Source organism: Sparus aurata, chromosome 16 (genome assembly GCF_900880675.1).
Source record: "Sparus aurata chromosome 16, fSpaAur1.1, whole genome shotgun sequence".
Lineage (NCBI taxonomy): Eukaryota > Metazoa > Chordata > Actinopteri > Spariformes > Sparidae > Sparus > Sparus aurata.
Window position 1 is genome coordinate 753,516 of NC_044202.1, and position 24,504 is coordinate 778,019.

At 47.8% G+C, this 24,504-nt stretch overlaps 4 protein-coding genes and 1 long non-coding RNA gene across 5 annotated transcripts; all 5 read left to right on the top strand.

The window, feature by feature from the left end:
- Nucleotides 1-875: 875 nt before the first annotated feature.
- hikeshi (heat shock protein nuclear import factor hikeshi) lies at nucleotides 876-2,095 on the top strand. The gene has a single exon (XM_030443526.1). It carries the CDS (start codon nucleotides 1,430-1,432, stop codon nucleotides 2,024-2,026), a length of 597 nt encoding a protein of 198 aa, XP_030299386.1. The 5' UTR covers nucleotides 876-1,429; the 3' UTR covers nucleotides 2,027-2,095.
- A 1,232-nt stretch (nucleotides 2,096-3,327) lies between these two features.
- LOC115597524 (dehydrogenase/reductase SDR family member 13-like) lies at nucleotides 3,328-13,700 on the top strand. The gene is made up of 6 exons (XM_030443522.1): nucleotides 3,328-3,548; nucleotides 5,546-5,664; nucleotides 5,834-5,957; nucleotides 6,484-6,810; nucleotides 7,074-7,344; nucleotides 13,420-13,700. Exons 1-5 carry the CDS (start codon nucleotides 3,422-3,424, stop codon nucleotides 7,334-7,336), a joined length of 960 nt encoding a protein of 319 aa, XP_030299382.1. The 5' UTR covers nucleotides 3,328-3,421; the 3' UTR covers nucleotides 7,337-7,344; nucleotides 13,420-13,700.
- LOC115597526 (dehydrogenase/reductase SDR family member 13-like) lies at nucleotides 9,414-13,681 on the top strand. Its single transcript, XM_030443524.1, has 5 exons — nucleotides 9,414-9,892; nucleotides 11,833-11,951; nucleotides 12,122-12,245; nucleotides 12,529-12,855; nucleotides 13,149-13,681. The coding sequence occupies exons 1-5, from the start codon at nucleotides 9,769-9,771 to the stop codon at nucleotides 13,409-13,411; spliced, it is 957 nt and encodes a 318-aa protein (XP_030299384.1). The 5' UTR covers nucleotides 9,414-9,768; the 3' UTR covers nucleotides 13,412-13,681.
- Nucleotides 13,701-14,101: 401 nt separating the features above from the next.
- LOC115597525 (dehydrogenase/reductase SDR family member 13-like) lies at nucleotides 14,102-18,400 on the top strand. The gene is made up of 6 exons (XM_030443523.1): nucleotides 14,102-14,487; nucleotides 15,391-15,509; nucleotides 16,069-16,192; nucleotides 16,292-16,464; nucleotides 17,552-17,705; nucleotides 17,962-18,400. The coding sequence occupies exons 1-6, from the start codon at nucleotides 14,361-14,363 to the stop codon at nucleotides 18,219-18,221; spliced, it is 957 nt and encodes a 318-aa protein (XP_030299383.1). The 5' UTR covers nucleotides 14,102-14,360; the 3' UTR covers nucleotides 18,222-18,400.
- Nucleotides 18,401-21,581: 3,181 nt separating this feature from the next.
- Nucleotides 21,582-23,068, top strand: LOC115597529 (uncharacterized). The gene is made up of 3 exons (XR_003987115.1): nucleotides 21,582-21,632; nucleotides 21,938-22,087; nucleotides 22,921-23,068. It is a non-coding gene; the product is annotated as an uncharacterized LOC115597529 (long non-coding RNA).
- Nucleotides 23,069-24,504: the final 1,436 nt, after the last annotated feature.

Sequence of the window (24,504 nt, forward strand, 5' to 3'; positions counted from 1 at the left end):
ACAGAGAGAAGAGATGTGTTTTAAAGAGCAACTGCCACGTTTGTTCATCTGGACTGAGCCTGAAACAGACGTCTGACTTCACTCTGTTGTTAAAAGACGTTCATTTCAAAAATCATTTCAGAGCCACAACATTAGTCATTTAATCAGTTTAATAAAGTCCCTTTTCAAGCCAAAATATAAAAAAGTCATCTGGTTTCAGCTTCTTAAATGTGACAATTTGTTGCTTTCTGACTGTAGATGAAGATTCTTTCGGTTTTTGTCGGTTTCTGCACCTTTTGTTGAGCATTTCAAAAAAATCTTTCTACATAAAAGCAGTTAATTTCATAATCTGAGGTGAGAATCGAGGTGAGTGTTCAGTATTTTACAGGTGGTTGTTTTTTATGTAACGCCCTCTGTTAGTAACACAGACAGGCTGATTCAGAAGTGGAGACGGGTCAGAACCAGAGCAGAAAAGTGGTGTTCAGGCCGAGGATGATCACATTTTAAAAATATTTTTACTCTAAATAATTAAATAATAAAATGTGAAAATAATCAGCAATGACATTATAATAGTAATATTGTTTGTCGCAGCTCAACAATATTCTGCATGCAAATAACATTTTGATTAATATAAAACAAATATTTTTAAATAATGTAAAACATGTTTTCTTTCCACTGTTGGTAAACAACTTGCTGATCAGCTCCTCTGATGACGTAACTGTTGTCTGTTTCCTGTTATAACTTTTTTTGCATGTGGAATTAATTAACTTTATTTTTTAGTGTGATAAAGTATCACTTCCGGTCTGATTCCCGCTTCTTCTCTCTAGCTTCACTGCCCTGCTGTCACCGACAAGTCGACTAACGAATCATCGAACGTGTAAACGGCCAACAACAAACCAAAGATCGATTAGTTTCCCCTGTGTTTGGTCTCCAAGGCTACAACTACTTCACCGAGTACCATCCAGGTTAAACTAGTGAAGTGCTGAATGTTTTGAGGCGGTTCAGTTGGACTTCAGGTCTGTTAATCTAGGAGGAAAAAGCCCACATCGGACAGACTCGTGTGCCTGTCAGCCCAAATATTGGGCCGAACTTTCCCTCACTCATCCAGGACGTTGGGTCGATAGCGGAGCAGCAGATCGGCAGAGGGCAGTACCAACATGTCAGACTGTTCTAGAAGTTTCCACCGGTCTGGTTCCGCTGCCTTAACTGACAATATCAGCAGCGGAAGAATCGCCTGCTCCGTCTTGTGTCGGATAAACAGGTTCTGCTGAGTTCCTCCGTGATCCGGATTGTGGCGGGTCGGAGGACTGAAGCTAGCTAGCTAGCGGCGGAGCTACAGACTGTTGATAGCAGAGCGGGCTGGCTACCACCGAGGCTAACGCCGAAGCTAACACCGAGGCTAACGCCGAGGCTAACACCGAGGCTAACAGCTAGCGGCCGGGCTGCAGGCATGTTCGGGTGTTTGGTCGCCGGCAGGTTGGTGCAGACGGACGCGGTGCAGGTCGCCTCGGACAAGTTCGTGTTCAACCTGCCGGACTACGAGAACGTGAACCATGTGGTGGTGTTCATGCTGGGCACGGTGCCGTTCCCCGCCGGCATGGGCGGCGCGGTCTACTTCTCCTTCCCGGACCCGGCCAGCGGCGGCCCGGTGTGGCAGCTGCTCGGGTTCATCACCAACGACAAGCCGAGCGCCATCTTCAAGATCTCCGGGCTGAAGGCCGGGGTGGGCGGGGCGCACCCGTTCGGCATGATGGCCTCCTCCTCGTCGCCCTCCGTAGCTCAGGTCGGGGTGTCGGTGGAGGTTCTGGAGCAGCTGGCCCAGCAGATCCCGGTGTCCAGCGCCGCCGTGTCCACCGTGGACTCCTTCCTGCAGTTCACCCAGAAGATGCTGGACAGTCTCTACAACTTCGCCTCGTCCTTCGCCGTGTCGCAGGCGCAGATGACGCCGAACCCGACCGAGACTTTCATCCCGTCCAGCTGCGTCCACAAGTGGTATGAGAACTTCCAGAGGAGGATGGCACAGAACCCGAACTTCTGGAAGAACTGAAGGCAGAGAGCCTGAGGACAATCACGACTCAGACTGGACAGTTCTAATAAAAGTGTGTGAATGTTTTCATCCTGCTGCAGTTTGTCTTCTCTCACTCATGAGCGCACAGTCTGAAGCTGTTACAGATATATAACAGATATCTGTCATATATACACAAGAGATATATAAAATATGCAAACGAGGCCCAAAAAAGAATAAGAAAACAAGATTAGATTTAAGTCATAATTTACAATTTAAAAAGAGGGAGAAGAAGAAGGATCACATGACCTGAAATCTCAACATGCTGACTTCAGACGGAACTTAATGAGAAAAATGCAGATTTTTCATTAAAAATATTATTATAAAATATGACTCATATTACAATCCAATAAAAACCGGTTTGTCTCATTAAACCGGTTCAAGAAGACATTTCGGCATTGACTGTGAGTCGATGTGTCACGTGACCTGAAAGTTATATTAATATATCATTTCCGGATTCCTTGCACGAGCTCTCAGGTTCCACAGGACAGTTTAAAGGGACAGTTCAGGTGTTTTAGGTGGTGAGCTGGTCATACTGATGATGAGACTCCATGTTGTCCTCCCACCAGACTCTGTTCTGAAAACAGGCGTTTTAAGCTGCAGAACATTACAAGTGTTATTGTGTGTTTAGTTCAGATTCACTGAAGTCTGATGAACACACACACACAAACACACACACACACACACACACACACACACAAACACTCCTCTGTGTCCTCCGAGGGAAAGAACTACATCACTGGAATGTTGTTGGGTTTTGTGAAATGTCATGTTTCGACCCTCAGGGACTCAGAGTGTGTGTGTGTGTGTGTGTGAATCTGAACTAAGTCACACAATAAACACTTACAATGTTCTGCAGCTTAAAATAGCTGTTTTTAGAACAGAGTCTGGTGTGTGACATATCACGGCTGCAATCAATTCTGAAAGCTGGATCAGTTCAGGGTTCCAATCAGAGCACACAGAACATTTAGACAATCAGCCACCAGGTGGTTCTGCAGTGGTTCTGCAGTGGTTCTGTAGTGTGTGCTGGAATTCAAGGTTCTGTCTTTGTGTCAACATACAGCAGCAGACAGAAGTTTCTCTGCAGGAAGGTTCTGATCCGGTTTCTCTCTCCACAAACAGAATCCGTCCTTTTGATGTCACCTCTGACCCGAGCGGGTCTTTTGGGTTTTGGTGCAGAAAGTTTGTGGACACTTTGAGTTGAGCAACAGTTGAGTGAAGTCAGAGAGAAGCTGGCTGAGGGTGAAAGGAGTGGAGCTGATGATCTGTTACATAACACACACACACACACACACACACAGACAGAGGCAGCTGAACATACCAATAGCTGCATTCTTCCCTCACTGCTGGTTCTGATCCGGTGTGCCTGCTGTCAGGATGCTGCTGCTGCTGCTGCTGGCAGTTCTGTTAGTTGGAGGTTATTTTCTTTTTTATGTGACCTTCATCAAACTGCCGCGATGTAAAAGTTCTGCAAAGCTGCACGGGAAGACTGCCATCGTCACCGGTGAGTTCACAGCCTTCACCTCATTATGACACAGTTCATTATTTGTGTTTACTCCCAGAAACTATTCTAAATATGCAGAGTGGAACCAGCTGAAGTCTCTGAGTGGAGACGAGTTTCTGAACCAGACGGCAGAAGTGTTCAGAGGCTGTAAACACCTTTTAGTTCAGCTTCCAGCCTGAAGGAGTCGCCCTGCGGTGGTTCATGTGAAATCATTCATGTCCTGCTCAGTAGTTCAGTACATATAACATGGTGGTCAAACTGGGTCCAGACGTCCTTTGATTAACTGGTTGGTGTTACACACACGTGTATCTGCAGGATTCAGGAGACAGACAGGAATCAACACTCACGTCTGGAGATCACAGGACTCCAACACGTCACTCCAAATGTGTGTTTTCTTCCTCAGTGTCACTAACTGGACTAGAACAGAACTTTAGGGTAGACACTGATCAGAACCAGAGTCCAGCTCCTCCTCTCTTCACTCAGTGAACCTGGCAGCAGCTGGACTTTGACTGTGCTGCTGCACAGAGAAGATAATAAACGTAACCGCTCTGATATCAGTCTGAGGTTCACTATCCTGAAACATGGACAGCAGACGTCAGTGTTAGGAGACAAAACTGAGCTTCAGTTTGCACACGGTGTTCATTCTGAGGACTAAACTGTCGGACAGAACACGACAAAGCACAGAGAAACCCTTTAATACAAGTATGTACACACCAGAGGAGGCTCGTCCATAGAGGCAGAGGAGGTTGGTCCTCCTCTATTTTTGAGAGGCAAGAGGAAGATCAATTTGTTTTTTTAAGAAAGAGTAACTGGTTGAAATAAATCATTACCAAATCTCAGTATCATTTATAAAATATTATATATAGTATTATATCATTAAAAAAGTTTCTTCTCTGGAAGAAAATCCAGTTAAAGCGGTTGAACAGCGACAGCTGCAGACGGAGGAGACAGAGCAGTCTGAGAGGAGCAGGGAGCAGGAAGGTGGGGGCTAGAGGAGGACGGAGTGGGAGGGATCTCCTTCATTCACTCAATGCATTTAGGACTTTTTCATGCTGATCTATGATTGGCTAAGATACATAAAATGACGCGCTAAAGGAGGACGTCCTCCCTTACCAATCAGCAACCAGAATACAAGATTGACAGCAGGTTGGTCCAATAACAGTTCCCAAATTTCATTCTCACATTTATACAGCCGTAAACAAAAAATACTTCTATGTATTTTACAGCTTTCACTGCCAGCCATGCTCGGACAAGAAATATGGAGTTTTCAGCGATATTGGAATCAGTTTCAAAGGAAATATAAGCACATTTCTGAAAGAAAAAAAAACTGTTCAGAGAAATCAGAGAGAAGCAGTCAGAAAGATAATTCATAGTTTTCGTTTCGTTCGTCCTGCTGGAGGACATAAAGTTAGCAGCACGACCGGGACACAATACAGAGCAGCAACACAGCTGTTTTGGGCGATTGTGATGAGTGATGAGTGTGATGTCATGTGCTGTCATGAAGTCTCTACATTGACTGCTGCGGTAGCACAGTGAGTAGAGCAGTTACCTGCCATACAGGTGACTGGGGATCAAATCCTGGAGTTGGTACACGTTGGTATTTTTTTTGTCTTGTATATTAGCCGGCTGGGGACACACCAGCCCATGTTAACCGATTGTGTCGTTCACACACCAACAGCCAACAACAACAACAGCCTTTTGCCATTTATTAAAATGTTTTTAAAGAAGTCTTGTAAGTCATTGTTTTGTTGCTTAATTTTCATTGAATATAAGAAAGTAGGGATAAGTAGTTGACTTGTATAAAGTAACATGACACCGTGGACTGGTTTTCCTCCTGTCACCAGCCGCCACTGGTACACACGTAACTTTACCTGATGATGATTAACACTCACACACTCAGTTCTAAAGTTTCTAAGTAAAATGTGTTTCCATACTTGCTTAATATACGACTTCAGTGATAACATCGTCCTCTCCGTGACGCTGTCTGTCCTCTGTAGGAGCGAACACCGGCATCGGAAAGACCACAGCACTGGACCTGGCCCGGCGGGGGGCGAGGGTGATCATGGCCTGCAGGGACAGACGGCGAGCTGAGGCCGCCATCCAGGACATCGTCCAGGTAAAGACCAGAATCACAATGTGAACTCACCTCAGGGCGAAATCCTCGACCCTCTCCTCGGAGGACACGCTGCTCATCTACAACATGATGCTGATGATTCATCACACTTAAATCTGCTCATTCCAGCCGTGTTTACTGCTGTCGGCCCTCTTTTGTTCCTTGTGATCAGGAGACAGGTAACAACCAGGTGATCTTCATGCAGCTCGACCTGGCCAGTCTGAAGTCTGTTCGCTCCTTCGCTGAAAACTTCCTGCGGTCCGAAACCCGTCTGGATCTGCTCATCAACAACGCCGGTCAGTCATCAACAGTTCCTGTACGGCAGATCAGTGATCAGCTGGCATGTTTTAATGTGTTCAGTTGGACTTAGATTTTTAACAGGAAGTGATTTTGCTCGATTGATTATGAATAAGTGGATCTGGTGACAATATGTCCGCACAGAATAACCAGGTCAGTTAGCTAAAGCATGTCGTCATGTTTCATCCTCAACGACTGAACAGTTTGATTGGCAGCTTCTAACAAAAAGACTCATATCTCTGCTTCCAAAACAACATGGCCGACACAGTTAACAACGACAGGTTATAGTGCTAAGCTACGCTAAACTCGTCCTTCAGCTGAAGTGCATTTTAAAGGCCTCTGACTGAGATTTGATCTGTCGTACCACAGATTTCAATATTCCGTTATTATATTCCTCAGAACTTCCCGGACCGTCTGTGAACCAGAAGCACGGAGACAAATCATCCGACTCAGCAGCTAACAGGAAGTTAAACATGTTTCTAAATGTGTTCAGGTGTGACTCTGTTCCTGTGTTTCTGTCTTCAGGTCTGATGAACAGTGGAAAGACGGAGGACGGCTTCGGGATGATCTTCGGCGTCAATCACCTGGGTCACTTCCTGCTGACGGTGCTGCTCCTGGACCGGCTGAAGGCCAGCGGGCCGAGCCGCGTGGTGACCGTGGCCTCCAAAATGTACGAGTTTGGGAAGGTGGATTTCAACTGTCTGAGTGCTCACAGAGATCTGCGTCTGGGTGAGAACGACTATCAGCTCTGGTGGAAGTACTGTCACAGCAAACTGTGCAACGTCCTCTTCACCTACGAGCTCGCCAAGAGGCTGCAGGGCACCGACGTCACCTGCTACAGCCTCCATCCGGGTCAGTACACATCAGACACATTCACAGACCGGCACCGCCTGAAGCTTTTTATCATCGCTGCACATCTCTGACAGGAAAAGAAATAAATCAAATGAAATGTTAAAGAAAAGAGATAATTCTAACATCTACAGCAAGTCATAATATATGTATAAACTGAATGTGTAGTCGGCGAATATTTAACATTTTTAACATTCTCTTTATTTTAACTCATAAAGATTATTTCTAACTTGTCTGTTTGGTTGTTTTTCTTCTTCTCTTTTCAGGATGCATCAAAACGGAGATTGGTCGTTACACCGGCTTCTTGTGGAGACTCTTCATCACGCCCATCATCTTCCTTTTCTTCGTGGATGCTGAGCTCGGAGCTCAGACCACGCTCCACTGTGCCCTGGAGCCAGGCATCGAGCACCTCAGCGGACACTACTTCACCCAGTGTGCACCGGTGCTGAACATCGCCAGGAAGGCGAGAGACGACGCCGCCGCTAAGAAGCTGTGGGAGCTCAGCGAGAGTTTCTGCGGCCTGTCCTAGAACCAGACCAGAACCCTGAGCTTCGCTTGTCATCAGTCCTTCTACAAACTCTGGTTGTCGCCTGCATTAAAGCAACATTATGTAGAAATTAGCATGTTGTGAGATTTGGCGCCCCCCACAGTTTCTGAGTGGAACATCCCTGTTATAAAAACAGTGTGAATAAATTCACTGCATCCAACATCTGTCTCACCTCCAACATCTGTCTCACCTCCAACATCAATCTCACCTCCAACATCTGTCTCACCTCCAACATCTGTCTCACCTCCAACATCAATCTCACCTCCAACATCTGTCTCACCTCCAACATCTGTCTCACCTCCAACATCAATCTCACCTCCAACATCTGTCTCACCTCCAACATCTGTCTCACCTCCAACATCTGTCTCACCTCCAACATCTGTCTCACCTCCAACATCTGTCTCACCTCCAACATCAATCTCACCTCCAACATCTGTCTCACCTCCAACATCTGTCTCACCTCCAACATCTGTCTCACCTCCAACATCTGTCTCACCTCCATCATCTGTCTCACCTCCAACATCTGTCTCACCTCCAACATCAATCTCACCTCCAACATCTGTCTCACCTCCAACATCTGTCTCACCTCCAACATCTGTCTCACCTCCAGGACTGAAACACGTTGTGCATGTTATTTTATTACATCCTGTTCTGACATCAGCATGTTAGCTGACTTTAGCATTTAGCTCAAAGGAATGTTGTGTTTGTGTGTGAATATGAACTGGTTAAAGTGCTTTTACACTGAACAAAAATATAAACGCAACACTTTTGTTCATGCTCCCATTTTTCACGAGCTGAACTCAAAGATCTAAAACTTTTTCTATATACACAAAAGATTGTGTGTTCCGACGGAGGAACCCTGTGTCGGCCTGGGAGCCGACAAAGAGTCGCTGGTGGCTGGACTCGGCCGGGCCTCAGACCAAGGAACAGGAGCCGGTGTCGGTCGGGCTTCGACTGGGAGCCCCCGCCAGGTGTTTGGACCACTTCCATCACTAGTTTCTCCACACCAGCGAGCCTCAGCCCTGAATAGTCTCTTTTTATATTTTGTGTGGATGCTACATTATTTTAATATTTAATAATGAAGTGTACACCATATTTAAACTGGGAACCACATCTCATGCCTGATGAGTTGAACTTACTTGCCTGCACCTAGATAAACCGTCAGAATTAAATCTTTGGGTGAAAGTCCCAAGGTGGCGTTGTTTGCTGTCAGTAGGCTACGAGTGGGATCCCGTCAGCCCTACTACCCTCCTGAACACAGGAAATCTGACACAGCTGTGTGTTGTGTCCTCCATACGCTTACCACAAAACCTGGCAGGTGTCAGCCGGACCTCCGACTGAGGAGCACGGACAAGACTTGGCCGGACCTCTGACTGTCGGCAGGTGTCGGCCTGGGTGGCATTTTAAGCTGCAGAACATTATAAGTGTTATTGTGTGATTTAGTTCAGACTCACTAAAGTCTGATGAACACACACACACACACACACTGGAATGTTGTTGGGTTTTGTGAAATGTCATGTTTTGACCCTTAGGGACTCAGAGAGTGTGTGTGTGTGTGTGTGCGTGCGTGTGTGCGTGCGTACGTGCGTGTGTGTGTGTGTGTGTGCGTGCGTGTGTGTGTGTGTGTGCGTGCGTGTGTGTGTGTGTGTGTGTGTGTGCGTGCGTGCGTGCGTGTGTGTGTGCGTGCGTGTGTGTGTGTGTAAGTGTGTAAGTGCATAAGTGTGTGTGTGTGTGTGTGTGCGTGCGTGTGTGCGTGCGTACGTGCGTGTGTGTGTGTGTGTGTGCGTGCGTGCGTGCGTGCGTGTGTGTGTGTGTGTGTGCGTGCGTGTGTGTGTGTGTAAGTGTGTAAGTGCATAAGTGTGTGTGTTCCACAGAGCTGTAACTGAAATTGTTAACAGGTAGCACGGCTGCAATCAATTCTGAAAGCTGGATCAGGAAATACAAGAAACTGAACAATGGTACTTAGACAATCAGCCACCAGGTGGTGCTGCAGTGTGTGCTGGAATTCAAGGTTCTGTCTTTGTGCCAACGTACAGCAGCAGACGGAAGTTTTATCTGCAGGAAGGTTCTGATCCGGTTTTTCTCTCCACAAACAGAATGCTTCCTTTTCCTCCTCTGCTCACATTCTCACTTTCTCTCACTGGTTTCCTGATGATGTCACCTCTGACCCGAGCGGGTCTTTTGGGTTTTAGTGCAGAAAGTTTGTGGACACTTGAAGCTTTGAGTTGAGCAACAGTTAAATGAAGTCAGAGAGAAGCTGGCTGAGGGTGAAAGAAGTGGAGCTGCTTATCTGTTACATAACACACACACACACACACACACACACACACACACACACACAGAGGCAGCTGAACATACCAATAGCTGCATTCTTCCCTCACTGCTGGTTCTGATCCGGTGTGCCTGCTGTCAGGATGCTGCTGCTGCTGCTGGCAGTTCTGTTAGTTGGAGGTTATTTTCTTTTTTATGTGACCTTCATCAAACTGCCGCGATGTAAAAGTTCTGCAAAGCTGCACGGGAAGACTGCCATCGTCACCGGTGAGTTCACAGCCTTCACCTCATTATGACACAGTTCATTATTTGTGTTTACTCCCAGAAACTATTCTAAATATGCAGAGTGGAACCAGCTGAAGTCTCTGAGTGGAGACGAGTTTCTGAACCAGACGGCAGAAGTGTTCAGAGGCTGTAAACACCTTTTAGTTCAGCTTCCAGCCTGAAGGAGTCGCCCTGCGGTGGTTCATGTGTTCACTGCTGTCGAGGAAATCATTCATGTCCTGTTGAGCAGTTTGCTGTGGTGAAGTGTTTATTCAGAGAATACCAGTAACCTGGTGAACCGACAGGCACAGAGCTGATCTGAGCCGGTGAGTCAACCCGGAAAAAAACACTGCAGCAGCTTATACAGTGAGAACAAGGTAACAAAAGACATGCAAACAGAGGGAGACACTGATCAGAACCAGAGTCCAGCTCCTCCTCTCTTCACTCAGTGAACCTGACAGCAGCTGGACTTTGACTGTGCTGCTGCACAGAGAAGATAATAAACCTAATTGCTCAGTTATCAGTCTGCTGTTCAGAGGTTCATTTATCCTGAAACATGGACAGGAGACGTCAGTGTCCATCCATCCATCTTCTTCCGCTTTATCCGGGTCCGGGTCGCTGGGCAGCTGCCTGAGCAGGGACACTAAGACTTCCCTCTCCCCGGACCCTTGGAGGACCCCAAGGCGTTCCCAGGCCAGCCGAGTGACATACTCATTCCAGCATGTCCTGGGTCTTCCTCAGGGTCTCCCCCCGGCTGGACATGCCAGGAACACCTCCCCAGGAAGGCGTCCCGGGGGGATCCGAAACAGATGCCAGAGCCACCTCAGCTGGCTCCTTTCGATGTGGAGGAGCAGCGGCTCTACTCCGAGCCTTCAGCTCTCTTTTCACCACGACAGACCGATACAACGCCTACATTACTGTGGCCGCTGCACCGATCCGCCTGTCAATCTCAAGCTCCATCCTTCCCTCACTCCAAGATACTTAAAGTCCTCCACTTGAGGCAGGAACTCTCCCCCAACCGGAGGGAGCAGGCCACCTTTTTCCGGTTGAGAACCATGGCCTTGGACTTGGAGGTGCTGATTCTCACTCGGCTGCAACCCGCCCCAGGACATGCTGGAGGTCCTGGCTCGAAGGAGCCAACAAGACAACATCGTCTGCGAAAAGCAGAGATGAAATCCAGCGGCTCCCGAACCAGACCCCCTCCGGCACATGGCTGCCCCTAGAAATTCTGTCCATAAATAATAATCAACAGAACCAGTGACAAAGGGCAGCCCTGCCAGAGTCCAACATGCACTGGGAACTGACTGACTTACTGCAGGCAATGTGAACCAGGCTCCTGCTCCGGTCGTACAGGGACCGTACAGCCCAGCCTCTGCTCCCTCTATGGAAGGTGTGTCAGTGGGATTGAGGAGATCCTCGATGTATTCCTTCCACCTCCTGACAATGTCCCCAGTCCTCAGCCTCCACTGTCAACAGTGTTGGTGGAGGACAGCTTCCCCTTCCTGAGGTGCCGGATGGTTTGCCAGAATTTCTTCGAGGCCGACCGATAGTCCTCCTCCATAACCTCACCAGACTTCTTCCAGACAAAAGTTTTTGCTTCCGCGACCGCCTGAGCTGCTGCACGCTCGGCCTGCCGTCCCGCGAGCCAACCAGGCTCTATAGGACGTCAGTGTTGTGTTATTTTATAAAGAATGAGTTTCCTGGGAGAGAAACCTGAGCTGCAGTTTGCACACTGTGTTCATTCTGAGGGCTAAACTGTCGGACAGAACACGACAAAGCACAGAGAAACCCTCTAATACAAATGTACACAACTTTACCTGATGATGATTAACACTCACACACTCAGTTCTAAAGTTTCTAAGTAAAATGTGTTTCCATACTTGCTTAATATACGACTTCAGTGATAACATCGTCCTCTCCGTGACGCTGTCTGTCCTCTGTAGGAGCGAACACCGGCATCGGAAAGACCACAGCACTGGACCTGGCCCGGCGGGGGGCGAGGGTGATCATGGCCTGCAGGGACAGACGGCGAGCTGAGGCCGCCATCCAGGACATCGTCCAGGTAAAGACCAGAATCACAATGTGAACTCACCTCAGGGCGAAATCCTCGACCCTCTCCTCTGAGGACACGCTGCTCATCTACGACATGATGCTGATGATTCATCACACTTAAATCTGCACCTCCTTAAACTGTCCCACTGTGTTTACTGCCTTCTTGTTCCTTGTGATCAGGAGACAGGTAACAACCAGGTGATCTTCATGCAGCTCGACCTGGCCAGTCTGAAGTCTGTTCGCTCTTTCGCTGAAAACTTCCTGCGGTCCGAAACCCGTCTGGATCTGCTCATCAACAACGCCGGTCAGTCATCAACAGTTCCTGTATGGCAGATCAGTGATCAGCTGGCATGTTTTAATGTGTTCAGTTGGACTTAGATTTTTAACAGGAAGTGATTTTGCTTGATTGATTATAAATAACAGATTTCTATATTCCGTTAGTCTTTGTGCAAAAGGCTCAGAACTTCCCGGACCGTCTATGAACCAGAAGCACGGAGACAAATCATCCGACTCAGCAGCTAACAGGAAGTTAAACATGTTTCTAAATGTGTTCAGGTGTGACTCTGTTCCTGTGTTTCTGTCTTCAGGTCTGATGAACAGTGGAAAGACGGAGGACGGCTTCGGGATGATCTTCGGCGTCAATCACCTGGGTCACTTCCTGCTGACGGTGCTGCTCCTGGACCGGCTGAAGGCCAGCGGGCCGAGCCGCGTGGTGACTGTGGCTTCCAAAGCGTACGAGTTTGGGAAGGTGGATTTCAACTGTGTGAGCGCTCACAGAGATCTGTGTCTGGGTGAGAACGACTATCAGCTCTGGTGGAAGTACTGTCACAGCAAACTGTGCAACGTCCTCTTCACCTACGAGCTCGCCAAGAGGCTGCAGGGCACCGACGTCACCTGCTACAGCCTCCATCCGGGTCAGTACACATCAGACACATTCACAGACTGTGTGTGAAGCTTTTTATCATCGCTGCACATCTCTGACAGGAAAATAAATAAATCAAATGAAATGTTAAAGAAAAGAGATAATTCTAACATCTACAGCAAGTCAAAGACGAGAGTTTTACTTTTAAACAGAAGTTATGTGAACCTGTAAACTGAATGTATAGTTGGTGAATATTTAACATTTTAAACTTACATTCTCTTTATTTTAACTCATGAAGATTATTTCTAATTGTCTGTTTGGTTGTTTTTCTTCTTCTCTGTTCAGGAGCCGTTAAAACGGAGATCGGTCGTAACACCGGCTTCTTGTGGAGACTCTTCTTCACGCCCATCATCTTCCTTTTCTTCGTGGATGCCGAGCTCGGAGCTCAGACCACGCTCCACTGTGCCCTGGAGCCAGGCATCGAGCACCTCAGCGGACACTACTTCACCCAGTGTGCACCGGTGCTGAACATCGCCAGGAAGGCGAGAGACGACGCCGCCGCCAAGAAGCTGTGGGAGCTCAGCGAGAGTTTCTGCGGCCTGTCCTAGAACCAGACCAGAACCCTGAACATCTGTCCGAGCTCCTGGACTGAAACACGCTGGGCATGTTATTCTATCACATCCTGTTCTGACATCAGCATGTTAGCATGACTTTAGCATTCAGCTCAAAGGAATGTTGTGTTTAAGTGTGAATATGAACTGATTAAAGTGCTTTTATGTCATTCAGAGGACTTAAAGCATCGATCTGTGAAGTGAATCATGATGTGATGAATTTACACGTTTGATGGTGTTAAAGAGAATAAAGAGAATTCAGGATGATCAGTGAATCTTCTTCTGACGAGGTGTTTAAATGTCTGTTCTGTTCCAGCAGCAGGTTTTAGAGAGATGAGCAGAGAATGTTACAGGAGCTGCGACAGGAAACAGTTTCAGACACAAGGCCTCACAGCCGCCGTCATGATGTCACGTGGTCATCGTGTCTGAGCTGGTGGAGGAATCAGATTTTCTTTACAAATGATCACTAAAAAACTAAAATCAGAATGAAAGGTTCTTTGATCTTTGTGAGACTTTAAAACATGTTCATAAATCTTCTTCTGTAGCTTCTCACACATTAGATTTAAATTTAGGAACACAGAAACTCACATTAGATGACTCTCTCACTACCTGCCTGCTACCTGTGGTTTTATTTTGAAGGTTTTCAACAGAAAAGTCCAGCCTACCTGTTTTATTTTGAAGGTTTGGACAGGAAGTGCTGCCTGTCTGTGGGGTTCAGGTGAATCAGTGGGTGAAAAGTCAAACAGCAGCAGAGTTTCAGAAGAACTTCATTGCTGTTTGATGAGGAGAGGCAGCAGAACCGGTCGGACCGGCCCAGACTGAGACACGCCTGCCGACCTCAGGCAGGTCCAACTGGTCCAACAGGTGAGTCCCACCAGGTGAATAAAAGACAGAGCTGAGCTCAGAGCCAGCCAGAGATTCTCAGGAGGACCAGACAGTTTGAGACATGCTTCACCTGCTGCTGCTGGCCGGGGTGGTTCTGGGAGGATATGTTCTGCTCACTCAGACGCTCTTCAAAAGGTCCAAATGTAAAGGGAACGCAGCCATGGCCGGGAAGACTGTCATCATCACAGGTGAGTGAGTGTGAGTGTGTGTGTGTGTGTGTGTGTGTGTGTGTGTGTGTGTGTGTGTGTGTGTGAGTGTGTGTGTGTGTGTGTAGAGCTATCACTGCATCAGTGCAGGTAAATACACCGTGTGTGTGTTCATGATCAGGTGTGTGATCATAGAGAGAATCTGGTGAGAGAGAAACTGAGAAACAAACAATCAGAAGACAAATGACTAACGAGGAAACTTCAACATTTGAGGCTTAAATATATATTTAATTTAAACATGTGCTGTGATCCAGTGAAACTCGCAGGTTTAGCTTTTCAAATGTTAGAAAACATTGTGGAGGAGTTGAAGTGCAACAATCACAAAAACACTTTAGTGACTGTTGCACTAAATAAAGTCTGACTCCTCGGACACGATGACCACGTGACATCATGACGGCTGCTGTGAGGCCTCGTGTGTCGTTCTGAATGTCCTAAACGCTCGTTAGTCATTAAAGTAGAAACACACTGAAACTTTTTCCTGTCGCAGCTCCTGTAACATTCTCTGCTCTGCTCTTTAAAACCTGCTGCTGGAACAGAACAGACATTTAAATACCTCGTCAGAAGAAGATTCAGTGATCATCCTGAATTCTCTTTATTCTCTTTAACACCATCAAACGTGTAAATTCATCCATCATGATTCATTACAAAAAGCACTTTAACCAGTTTGAGTTCATATTCACACTTAAACACAACATTCCTTTGAGCTAAATGCTAAAGTGATGCTAACATGTTGACAGAAGCTCTGATTCTGAGACTAACGGTAATAATTCCCTGATGATGTCGCTGGATGAAGCAGAGCATCACCTCCGCTGTCCCGGTTCATCCTGAGGGGAACATGAACGTCTCTCGTGTTGGTGCTGATGCGTTCGTGTGCTCTCTCTGCAGGAGGAAACACCGGCATCGGTAAAGCCACGGCTCTGCACCTGGCCCGGAAGGGAGCCAGAGTGATTCTGGCCTGCAGGAACCGGGACAAGGCGGAGTCCGCCATCGCTGACATACAAGAGGTAGAGACAAAGAAGAAGAAACGGAGGGAAGCTGATCGGCCGCCTCAGGCTGTTAATCTGCAGCGTGTGATTACTTGTTAGTGTAACTCAGTCTGAGATCTGCTGCTGGTTCTCACACAGTCAGCAGGTCTGTTAAAGTGAAGGACTGTTTCATATAGAACTCGAGGTTCTGACTGAACTCTGGGCCCGAGGATGATGATGTTCTGCTGGTCAGGATGAATTAGAGCTGCTGACGCCCGCTGAGATACAGAGTGAACACAGGGAGGGAAACAGGAAATAGTCCAAAGTGTTCTGACGGAGAATGGACCATCAGTTCTGATGTGAGGTTCTAACATATCCGGGCTCAGAGCACCGGGTCAGTCAGGAGCTAGTGATTAATATGCAGACGACATTATGAGACAAAGAGAGAAATGATGAGATGGAAGTCGTTCACATGAAATCATGAAATAGAAGTTCAAATTGACGAGATTCAGACAGTGGAAGTTATGAGGTCCGACGTCGTGTTCCCTCTGAAGTAAATCTCCCTCATGGTTCTGACCCGATGATGATGTTGTTCCAGGAAACAGGAAGTACTGACGTGCTCTACATGCAGTTGGACCTGGCCAGTCTGAAGTCGGTCCGCTGCTTCACTGAGACGTTCCTGAAGTCCGAGTCCAGACTGGACCTGCTCATCAACAACGCCGGTACACAAACACACAACATGACACAACACGACACAACACACGAGGACCTCTACAAAATAAAACCAGGATGTCTAACATGAGGCTCTGTGTGTCCTGCAGGTCTGGTGGCTGACGGCAGGACCGAGGACGGGTTCGGCATCCAGTTCGGCGTGAACCACCTGGGTCACTTCCTGTTGACCTGCCTGCTGCTGGAGCGCCTGAAGGAGGCGGGCGGAGGACGGGTGGTCACCCTGTCCTCCATGGCTCACCGCTGGGGACACGTGGACTTTGAGGTGAAACTTCAGCTCACACTTCTTTCTTCTTCTCTCCCAAATGATCCTGACTTCACCTTCAGCTCGGCTCCAGTCTGAGTCCAGCTGCTGGGGGAACCAGAACCTTCTGTCCTGTCAGTGAACAGAAGCTCGGTGTCTCAGAGTTATTGACTAAAGTTCTCTACACATGTCTTCTCCCTGTTGATCGAGGTTACCGAGTGCTGTCAGTAGGAAAAATAACGTGAATTTTTTGCACAATATTGACCAGATATCAGGCAGCTAAAGCGAACCCATGGGGGCAGACATCCTTAAGTTTAACTTTCGGTTATGTCTGCTTTAGCTGCGATCTGATATCTGATAATATTGTGCCAAATGTTCTGGTTATTTTTCCTACTGACAGCACTCGGTAACCTCAATCAACAGGGATATGGGTTAAAAATGGCCCAAGTTCTCCTTTAAAAACATGCTGATCCTATAAAAACACAGCAGCAGGTAACTGACTGTGTGATGTCATCATCTGATGTCATCATCTGAACCTGAGAACAGACTAAATCTGGGCCTCGAGCAAGACATTTGTAAAATGTGGATTAGCTCGTCTCTGTCGTCCTGCCAGATTCTACAGTTTGTGACTTCAGAGTTTCAGTCAGATATCAAACATCCTGCAAAAACTGAATCTAAACATTTCACCATCCTTCTGGATCGAGGTCCACTAAACTGGACTCCATCCAGCCGAGCCACGAAGCTCAGAACAGAACATCAGAGCTCAGTCGTCTCCTGTTACATTTCAGAGTCTCAGGCAAACATCCAGAAACTGAACTCAGTTGTTCCTTTGTTCCTCTCATGATTGGTGTGACGGCCCTCAGTTTCACCTGCTGACCCTGAGACAGAATGTAGACACCTGAAGCTGACTGTCGACTGTGACGTCAGCCAGTGTCACACCTGAACACGCAGGAACATTCAGTTCCTGCGTGTTCAGGTGCGTCATCACAGCTCACACAAAGGGATTCCTTCACACACGTGAGAGGACATTCCTCTCACGTCTCTAAACACCTGGACAGGTGATGTAACTGGATGTCACCTGTGCTCATCAGGCTGTTTGTGTGTTCAGGCTCTGGCGGCGAACAAACACCTGGGCACCGGCAGGTACAGCTGGCAGTTCTTCGCCGCCTACTGCAGCAGCAAGCTGTGTAACGTGCTCTTCACGCACGAGCTCGCCAAGAGGCTGAAAGGAACCAACGTCACCTGCTACAGCGTCCACCCAGGTAACAAGACACACCTGACTTAATTTCTTTATCTTTGATTGAAACATCACTGTGATGTGTTTTTAATCTGCAGTTGTAAAAATGTGCATAAACCCAGATGTTGGGTTGTGTGTGTGGTTCTGTTGGAACATGTGTTCTCCCTGATGACCTCAGTGTGTCTGTGATAGCTGTGGACCTGCTCACAGGTACAGCAGACCACACCTGAGCCGGGCCCTTCACTTTAACCCAGGTGTGACTCCGCCCTCTCGCCCTGCAGGTGTCGTCCGCACCCAGCTGTCGCGTCACGTCAGCCTGTGGCAGAAGGTTTTCATCGAGCCCATCGCCCAGCTGCTGTTCCTGGACCCGCAGGCCGGAGCTCAGACCACGCTGCACTGCTGCCTGCAGGAGGGAATCGAACCTCTGAGCGGGCGCTACTTCTCCTGCTGCGCTGTAGAGGAAGTAGGCGCCCGGGCCCGAGACGACACCGTGGCCCGGAAGCTGTGGGAGGTCAGCGAGATGTACTGTGGACTTTCTTAAGGTGGAATGACTACAAAGCACTTTCTGTCCACCTTAACTGGACTGTGAGGACTGGACTCATTCTCCTCTGTGTACTGTGGTGTTAGAGACGGAGCTGTAGAGGCTGTGACGCCTCAGCTCAGCAGCCTCAACCTGTCGTTTTAATAAACAAGTCAGACAATAAAGAAGCTTTTCCATCATTCTGTGATCCGATCAGTCCGGCACACTCACAGCAGGTGGAGACCCGGCAGAGACAGGATGATGGACCGGAACCACACAGATGGTTAGATGTTCCACAGAAACATTCTCTCACATGTTTACAACCGTTCATCAGTAACTTCACTCTCTGTTAGACCAAATGATCCTGATGTGGATCTCATGACCTGCTGTATCTTCAGAGGGAGGACAGACAGGAGGACAGACAGGAGGGAGGACAGACAGGAGGGAGGACAGACAGGATGGAGGACAGACAGGAGGGAGGACAGACAGGAGGGAGGGAGGGAGGACATGAGGGAGGACAGACAGGAGGGAGGACAGACAGGATGGAGGGAGGGAGGACAGACAGGAGGACAGACAGGAGGGAGGACAGACAGGAGGACAGACAGGAGGGAGGACAGACAGGATGAGGGAGGGAGGACAGACAGGAGGATGGACAGGAGGGAGAACAGACGGGAGGGAGGGAAGGAGGACAGGCAGGAGGACGGACAGGAGGACAGACAGGAGGGAGAACAGACAAGAGGACAGACAGGAAGGAGGACAGACAGGAGGGAGGACAGACAGGAGGGAGAACAGACAGGAGGGAGAACAGACAGGAGGACAGACAGGAGGGAGGACAGACAGGAGGGAGGTCAGACAGGAGGGAGGTCAGACAGGAAGACAGACAGACAGGAGGGAGGACAGACAGGAGGGAGGTCAGACAGGAGGGAGGTCAGACAGGAAGACAGACAGGAGGGAGGACAGACAGGAGGGGAGGACACCTGAGGGGAGGTCAGGGGGGAGAACAGACAGGAGTGAGGACAGACAGGAGGGAGGACAGACAGGCGAACAGACAGGAGGCAGGACAGACAGGAGGGAGGGAGGACAGGAGGACAGACAGGAGGGAGGGAGGACAGACAGGAGGACAGACAGGAGGGAGGGAGGGAGGACAGACAGGAGGGAGGGAGGACAGACAGGAGGACAGACAGGAGGGAGGGAGGACAGACAGGAGGACAGACAGGAGGACAGACAGGAGGACAGACAGGAGGGAGGGAGGACAGACAGGAGGACAGACAGGAGGGAGGACACCTGAGGGGAGGTCAGGGGGGAGGACAGACAGGAGGGAGGACAGACAGGCGAACAGACAGGAGGCAGGACAGACAGGAGGGAGGGAGGACAGGAGGACAGACAGGAGGGAGGGAGGACAGACAGGAGGACAGACAGGAGGAGGGAGGACAGACAGGAGGGAGGGAGGACAGACAGGAGGACAGACAGGAGGACAGACAGGAGGGAGGGAGGACAGACAGGAGGGAGGGAGGACAGACAGGAGGACAGACAGGAGGGAGGGAGGTCACCTGCTGGAGGTTTTACAGGTAAATTAACTCACTAATGGGCAGAAACACGACTCCAGCAAAGTGAACTAACGTCCCTGAGTTGTGTTTTAAATGTGGACTAAACAAGAGACATCGTGTTTGAATGTAATGACATCAGAACATTTTGAGGTCCAATATAAGATGGAAGAACTGTTTCTGTACCAGAACCAGCCCGAGGCTTCATGGGGCCCTGAGCAGACTTTGGTTTCAGCTAAAGGCTCCACCCACCTCAGCACCGTCAGTCTGAACTCTCTCTGAGCTCCATCGTTTGTCCGTCCAACACCAGCGTCATCAGGACCGACTGCTGACGACACATTCACTGTCAACTAGTTTCAGAACAGAACACGTCGTTTCTTACATAAAGATAATAAATGTTAAGTGTCTAGAATGTCAGTAAAATGCATATGTAAAGAAATAATAAACAACAGTATGAAATAAATGAAACAAACTTAAATAATGACATAAAATGTACTGAAATGATTCACGCAGCATTTGGACCGTCAGAGTGTTTTGGGCCCTCAGTCAGAACCGGAGACGACTGATGCTCCTCTCTGTGAGGATGAAGCCCGGCTCGCCTCACATTCTGTCCACGGTACAATAAGAGGAAAATGGACCTTTGTGCTGATGAACTGCAGCAGAAACAGGTTCTGGTTCTGTTGTTTTAATAATGAGTGTTTCATGTTTCCTGTGGGTGGAGTTTGTCATCATGTTGTTTCTTTACTGAAAAGACAATTAAAGAAAATGAAGACAGCAGTTTGTGTGTGAGTGTCACCACAGACACACAGTCACACACATGAATACTGTCACACTGTGAACATCTGTTCAACAGCTGTGAACATCTGGTTCTCACAGGACTCTCATCCACACAGAGGAAGAAGCATGAAGACAGTCTTCCTCGTGATGTAAAACCTGCTGTGCTGACGCCACCTGGTGGCTGATGTGAGACACAGTTTGCACTGATTATATTCCTGCACTGTCTTCTTTACATTATTTTTACTTTTTACTTTTACTATTATATTTCTGTGAGTGATCTGTTTTTTATATGGGTGATATATGTGTGTGTATGTATAAGCTACTGCATGTCCAAAATTTACCTCAGGATGAATAAAGTATCTATCTATCAGTATGGACTCATCTCATTTCTCCTCTAATTAAACAACAGAGCTGTGGTAGCATACTGCAGAGACTCCTTCTCTCTCCTTGTCTCTCTTCACGTCTCCACTCGCATCTCATGAGGGAGGAACTAGGACACGAGGAGAAGAAACAAGGAAGTAATTTAGGTGACAGGATGTACCCACAGATCAACTGATTCCCAGTAAAAGGAGAAGTGAAGAGCCTCAGTGACTCGTTGACACAAACTCATGAGAACAGAGAGGAACCTGAAATTGAAAGAGTTCAGACAGTTGTTCAGACTCCATTTTGAGTGGAAAGAAGTCTGAGGAGACAAACTGAAGTCTGAGGAGACAAACTGAAGTCCGAGGAGACAAACTGCAGACTGAGGAGACAAACTGAAGTCTGAGGAGACAAACTGAAGTCTGAGGAGACAAACTGAAGTCTGAGGAGACAAACTGAAGTCTGAGGAGACAAACTGCAGACTGAGGAGACAAACTGCAGTCCAAGGAGACAAACTGCAGTCTGAGGAGACAAACTGAAGTCTGAGGAGACAAACTGCAGTCTGAGGAGACAAACTGAAGTCCGAGGAGACAAACTGCAGTCCAAGGAGACAAACTGCAGTCTGAGGAGACAAACTGAAGTCCGAGGAGACAAACTGCAGTCCAAGGAGACAAACTGCAGTCTGAGGAGACAAACTGAAGTCTGAGGAGACAAACTGCAGTCCAAGGAGACAAACTGCAGTCTGAGGCTGGTGAGTGTTAAAACAACACTTTTCTCCTTTTAGTGTCCGAGTGTCTGAGTCAGTTTGTCTCTGTGGACTGTTGAGGAAAGAAATGTGAGAATGAAGTCGACAGTTTGATTCTTCTGTGGACACAAAGTCCTGATTGGCTGAATAAAACACATTAAACTACTGTAACTAAAGAAAAGGAGCCCAGAGGGAAAGAAACCTGACCAGGTGCTTTATTACACTGTGTGTGTGTGTGTGTGTGTGTGTGTGTGTGTGTTGCTTCCTGTTCTGTGAACAAAGGGCCCACCACTCACTGTTTCTCCTCTCAGACTGACTTCAGAACAGAAGATGAGTGTTCGTGTGGAGGAAGAGGAGGACAGATCAGAACCTCCAGGATCCAGCTGTGTGTCTCTGAAGAGTGACCGGTCCAAATATCGTCCTCCAGAATTCAGTGATGAACCTGGACCCTCAGACACAAAGTAAGACACTGTTCCCACTGTAAACTGACCAGATGAAGATGATGCAGTGAGGATGAAGACTAAATGTTGGTGGATGATCTCAGTGAGGTCTCAGCTGTGACGCTGACAGTAACAGGAAGTAAATTATAGAAATCTACGTGAGATGAAACATGAGTTGATAAATTATCACGTGATTTGATTAATTTAAAGCTGATTTGATGATGAAAACAGAGTTTAATCATCGATCCTGTCTGACTTTCATCACAACACAGAACATGTCCTGAATCATTTAAGGAACAAAACATACGTGACGACAATGGAAGAAATCAAAACGCTGATGAATTAATAATGAAAGTGATGAAATGTGTGTGTGAGTTGACAGTCGAGTGATAAACTGTCAGTTGACCTGATGAACCTGACTGACGCTTTATTTCAAACAGTATTTCTGGTGTTTTCATTCAAGTACGATGAACCGTCATCATTCACAGCAGCCAGCTGACATTTATCATTCACAGCCAGTTTTGTTCCTTAAAAAGACAGCGTCCACTCAGTGAACTGCTGCACACTCATTGGCTCACACTGCTTGAACCTGTCACATCTCTGTTTCCTGCTACGTGTCTGTGACTGCTGGTCTTATTTCCAGCACTTCTAACCTCAGTTCAAAGCTGACTGACTCAATGTGAGCTGCTCAAAGTGACCGTGACACAGTGAAGGACATGATGAGCTCTTTACTGGAGGCTTCACTGTGAAGCAGCTGCACAAAGTGTTGATTTTGTATTAATAACAACCACAACACCAAATCTGGATATTTTAACAACAACCAACAAATCATTAATGAAGAAATGTCTCCACAGGAAGAGGAGTCATGTCTCTGAGAAGAAGCAGCCGTCCTGCTGTGTTTGGTGTCAGGACGTCCTGAAGGATCCGGTCTCTACCAGCTGTGGACACTGGTTCTGCAGACGCTGCATCACCTCAGACTGGGTCCAGTCTGCTTCACCAGGAGACTCCTCCTGTCCCCAGTGTGGTGGTAAGAATCAGACCAAGCTGGACTGTACAAAGGCAGACTGAACATCTGACCATGTGTTTACTTCCTGCTGCTTTTCATGACTTTTATTTAAACTTCCAATAAGCTCATTCAGCCATGTGGACACATATATTACCTGAGTGTGGACAGACGGAGATGTAAACTGTAACTTGACTGGTTGGTGGAGGCAGAAACCACGAGGTTCTGATTCTAGTTGACTGTCTACTGTAACTGAAGTCTCATCAGAGCTTTGTTCCTCTGCTGTCAGTCAAACATGAACACCGACACACAGTCAGAGGCCCAGAGACACATTTCTGATACTTCCTCTAAACTGGGCTTTATAACCTTCAATTCTTTATATACTCATATATTGATCTTTGTTATTGGTGATGAAAAAAATCACCAGATTGTCAAATTTTCTTTGTTCTGTCTCAAACTTGTGTCTCTTTTCAGTGAATGTTGATCTGCAGGAGGTTTTAGATGAACATAAGATCAGTCTGAGGAGGAGATGTGAACGTGTGACTGAAGGAAGTGATGAAACAGGACGTGGAACCCTCCTCAACAGGATCTACACTGAGCTCTACATCACAGAGGGACAGAGTGAAGAGGTTAATACCCAACATGAGGTGAGGCAGCTTGAGACAGCTTCCAAGAAGGAAACCTTCAGTGAAACTCCAATCAGGTGCTGCGACATCTTTAAAGTCTCACCTGACCAACAGAGACGCATCAGAGTCGTTCTGACCAACGGCGTCGCTGGAGTTGGAAAAACCTTCTCGGTGCAGAAGTTCACTCTGGACTGGGCAGAGGGCTCCGAAAACCAAGATGTCAGTCTGCTGGTTCTGCTGTCGTTCAGGGAGCTGAACCTGATCAGAGATGAGCAGTACAGTCTTCTCAGGCTGCTCCATGTTTTCCATCCAACATTACAGAAGGTGACAGCAGAGAAGCTCGCTGTCTGTAAACTTCTCTTCATCTTTGACGGCCTGGATGAAAGCAGACTTTCACTGGATTTCAAGAACCATGAGGTCGTGTCTGATGTCACACAGAAGTCATCAGTCAGCGTGCTGCTGACAAACCTCATCCAGGGGAAGCTGCTTCCCTCGGCTCTCGTCTGGATAACTTCCCGACCTGCAGCAGCCAATCAGATCCCTCATTCATGTGTGGACAGGGTAACAGAAGTACGAGGCTTCACTGACGTCCAGAAGGAGGAGTACTTCAGGAGGAGGTTCAGTGATGAAGATCTGTCCAGCAGAATCATCTCACACATCAAGACCTCCAGGAGCCTCCACATCATGTGTCTGATCCCAGTCTTCTGCTGGATCACTGCTACAGTTCTGGACCACATGTTGACTACAGACCAGAGAGGAGAGCTGCCCAAGACCCTGACTGACATGTACTCACACTTCCTGCTGGTTCA

Bases quoted from the DNA above. Each gene is read 5' to 3' on its own strand.
- LOC115597524 (XM_030443522.1), top strand. From the start codon at position 3,422: ATGCTGCTGCTGCTGCTGCTGGCAGTTCTGTTAGTTGGAGGTTATTTT. The intron at 5,665-5,833 runs GTAAAGACCAGA...CCTTGTGATCAG, and splicing joins CCATCCAGGACATCGTCCAG to GAGACAGGTAACAACCAGGT. The intron at 6,811-7,073 runs GTCAGTACACAT...TTCTCTTTTCAG, and splicing joins CTGCTACAGCCTCCATCCGG to GATGCATCAAAACGGAGATT.
- hikeshi (XM_030443526.1), top strand. From the start codon at position 1,430: ATGTTCGGGTGTTTGGTCGCCGGCAGGTTGGTGCAGACGGACGCGGTG.
- LOC115597526 (XM_030443524.1), top strand. From the start codon at position 9,769: ATGCTGCTGCTGCTGCTGGCAGTTCTGTTAGTTGGAGGTTATTTTCTT. The intron at 11,952-12,121 runs GTAAAGACCAGA...CCTTGTGATCAG, and splicing joins CCATCCAGGACATCGTCCAG to GAGACAGGTAACAACCAGGT. The intron at 12,246-12,528 runs GTCAGTCATCAA...TTCTGTCTTCAG, and splicing joins TCTGCTCATCAACAACGCCG to GTCTGATGAACAGTGGAAAG.
- LOC115597525 (XM_030443523.1), top strand. From the start codon at position 14,361: ATGCTTCACCTGCTGCTGCTGGCCGGGGTGGTTCTGGGAGGATATGTT. The intron at 14,488-15,390 runs GTGAGTGAGTGT...CTCTCTCTGCAG, and splicing joins GAAGACTGTCATCATCACAG to GAGGAAACACCGGCATCGGT. The intron at 15,510-16,068 runs GTAGAGACAAAG...ATGTTGTTCCAG, and splicing joins CCATCGCTGACATACAAGAG to GAAACAGGAAGTACTGACGT.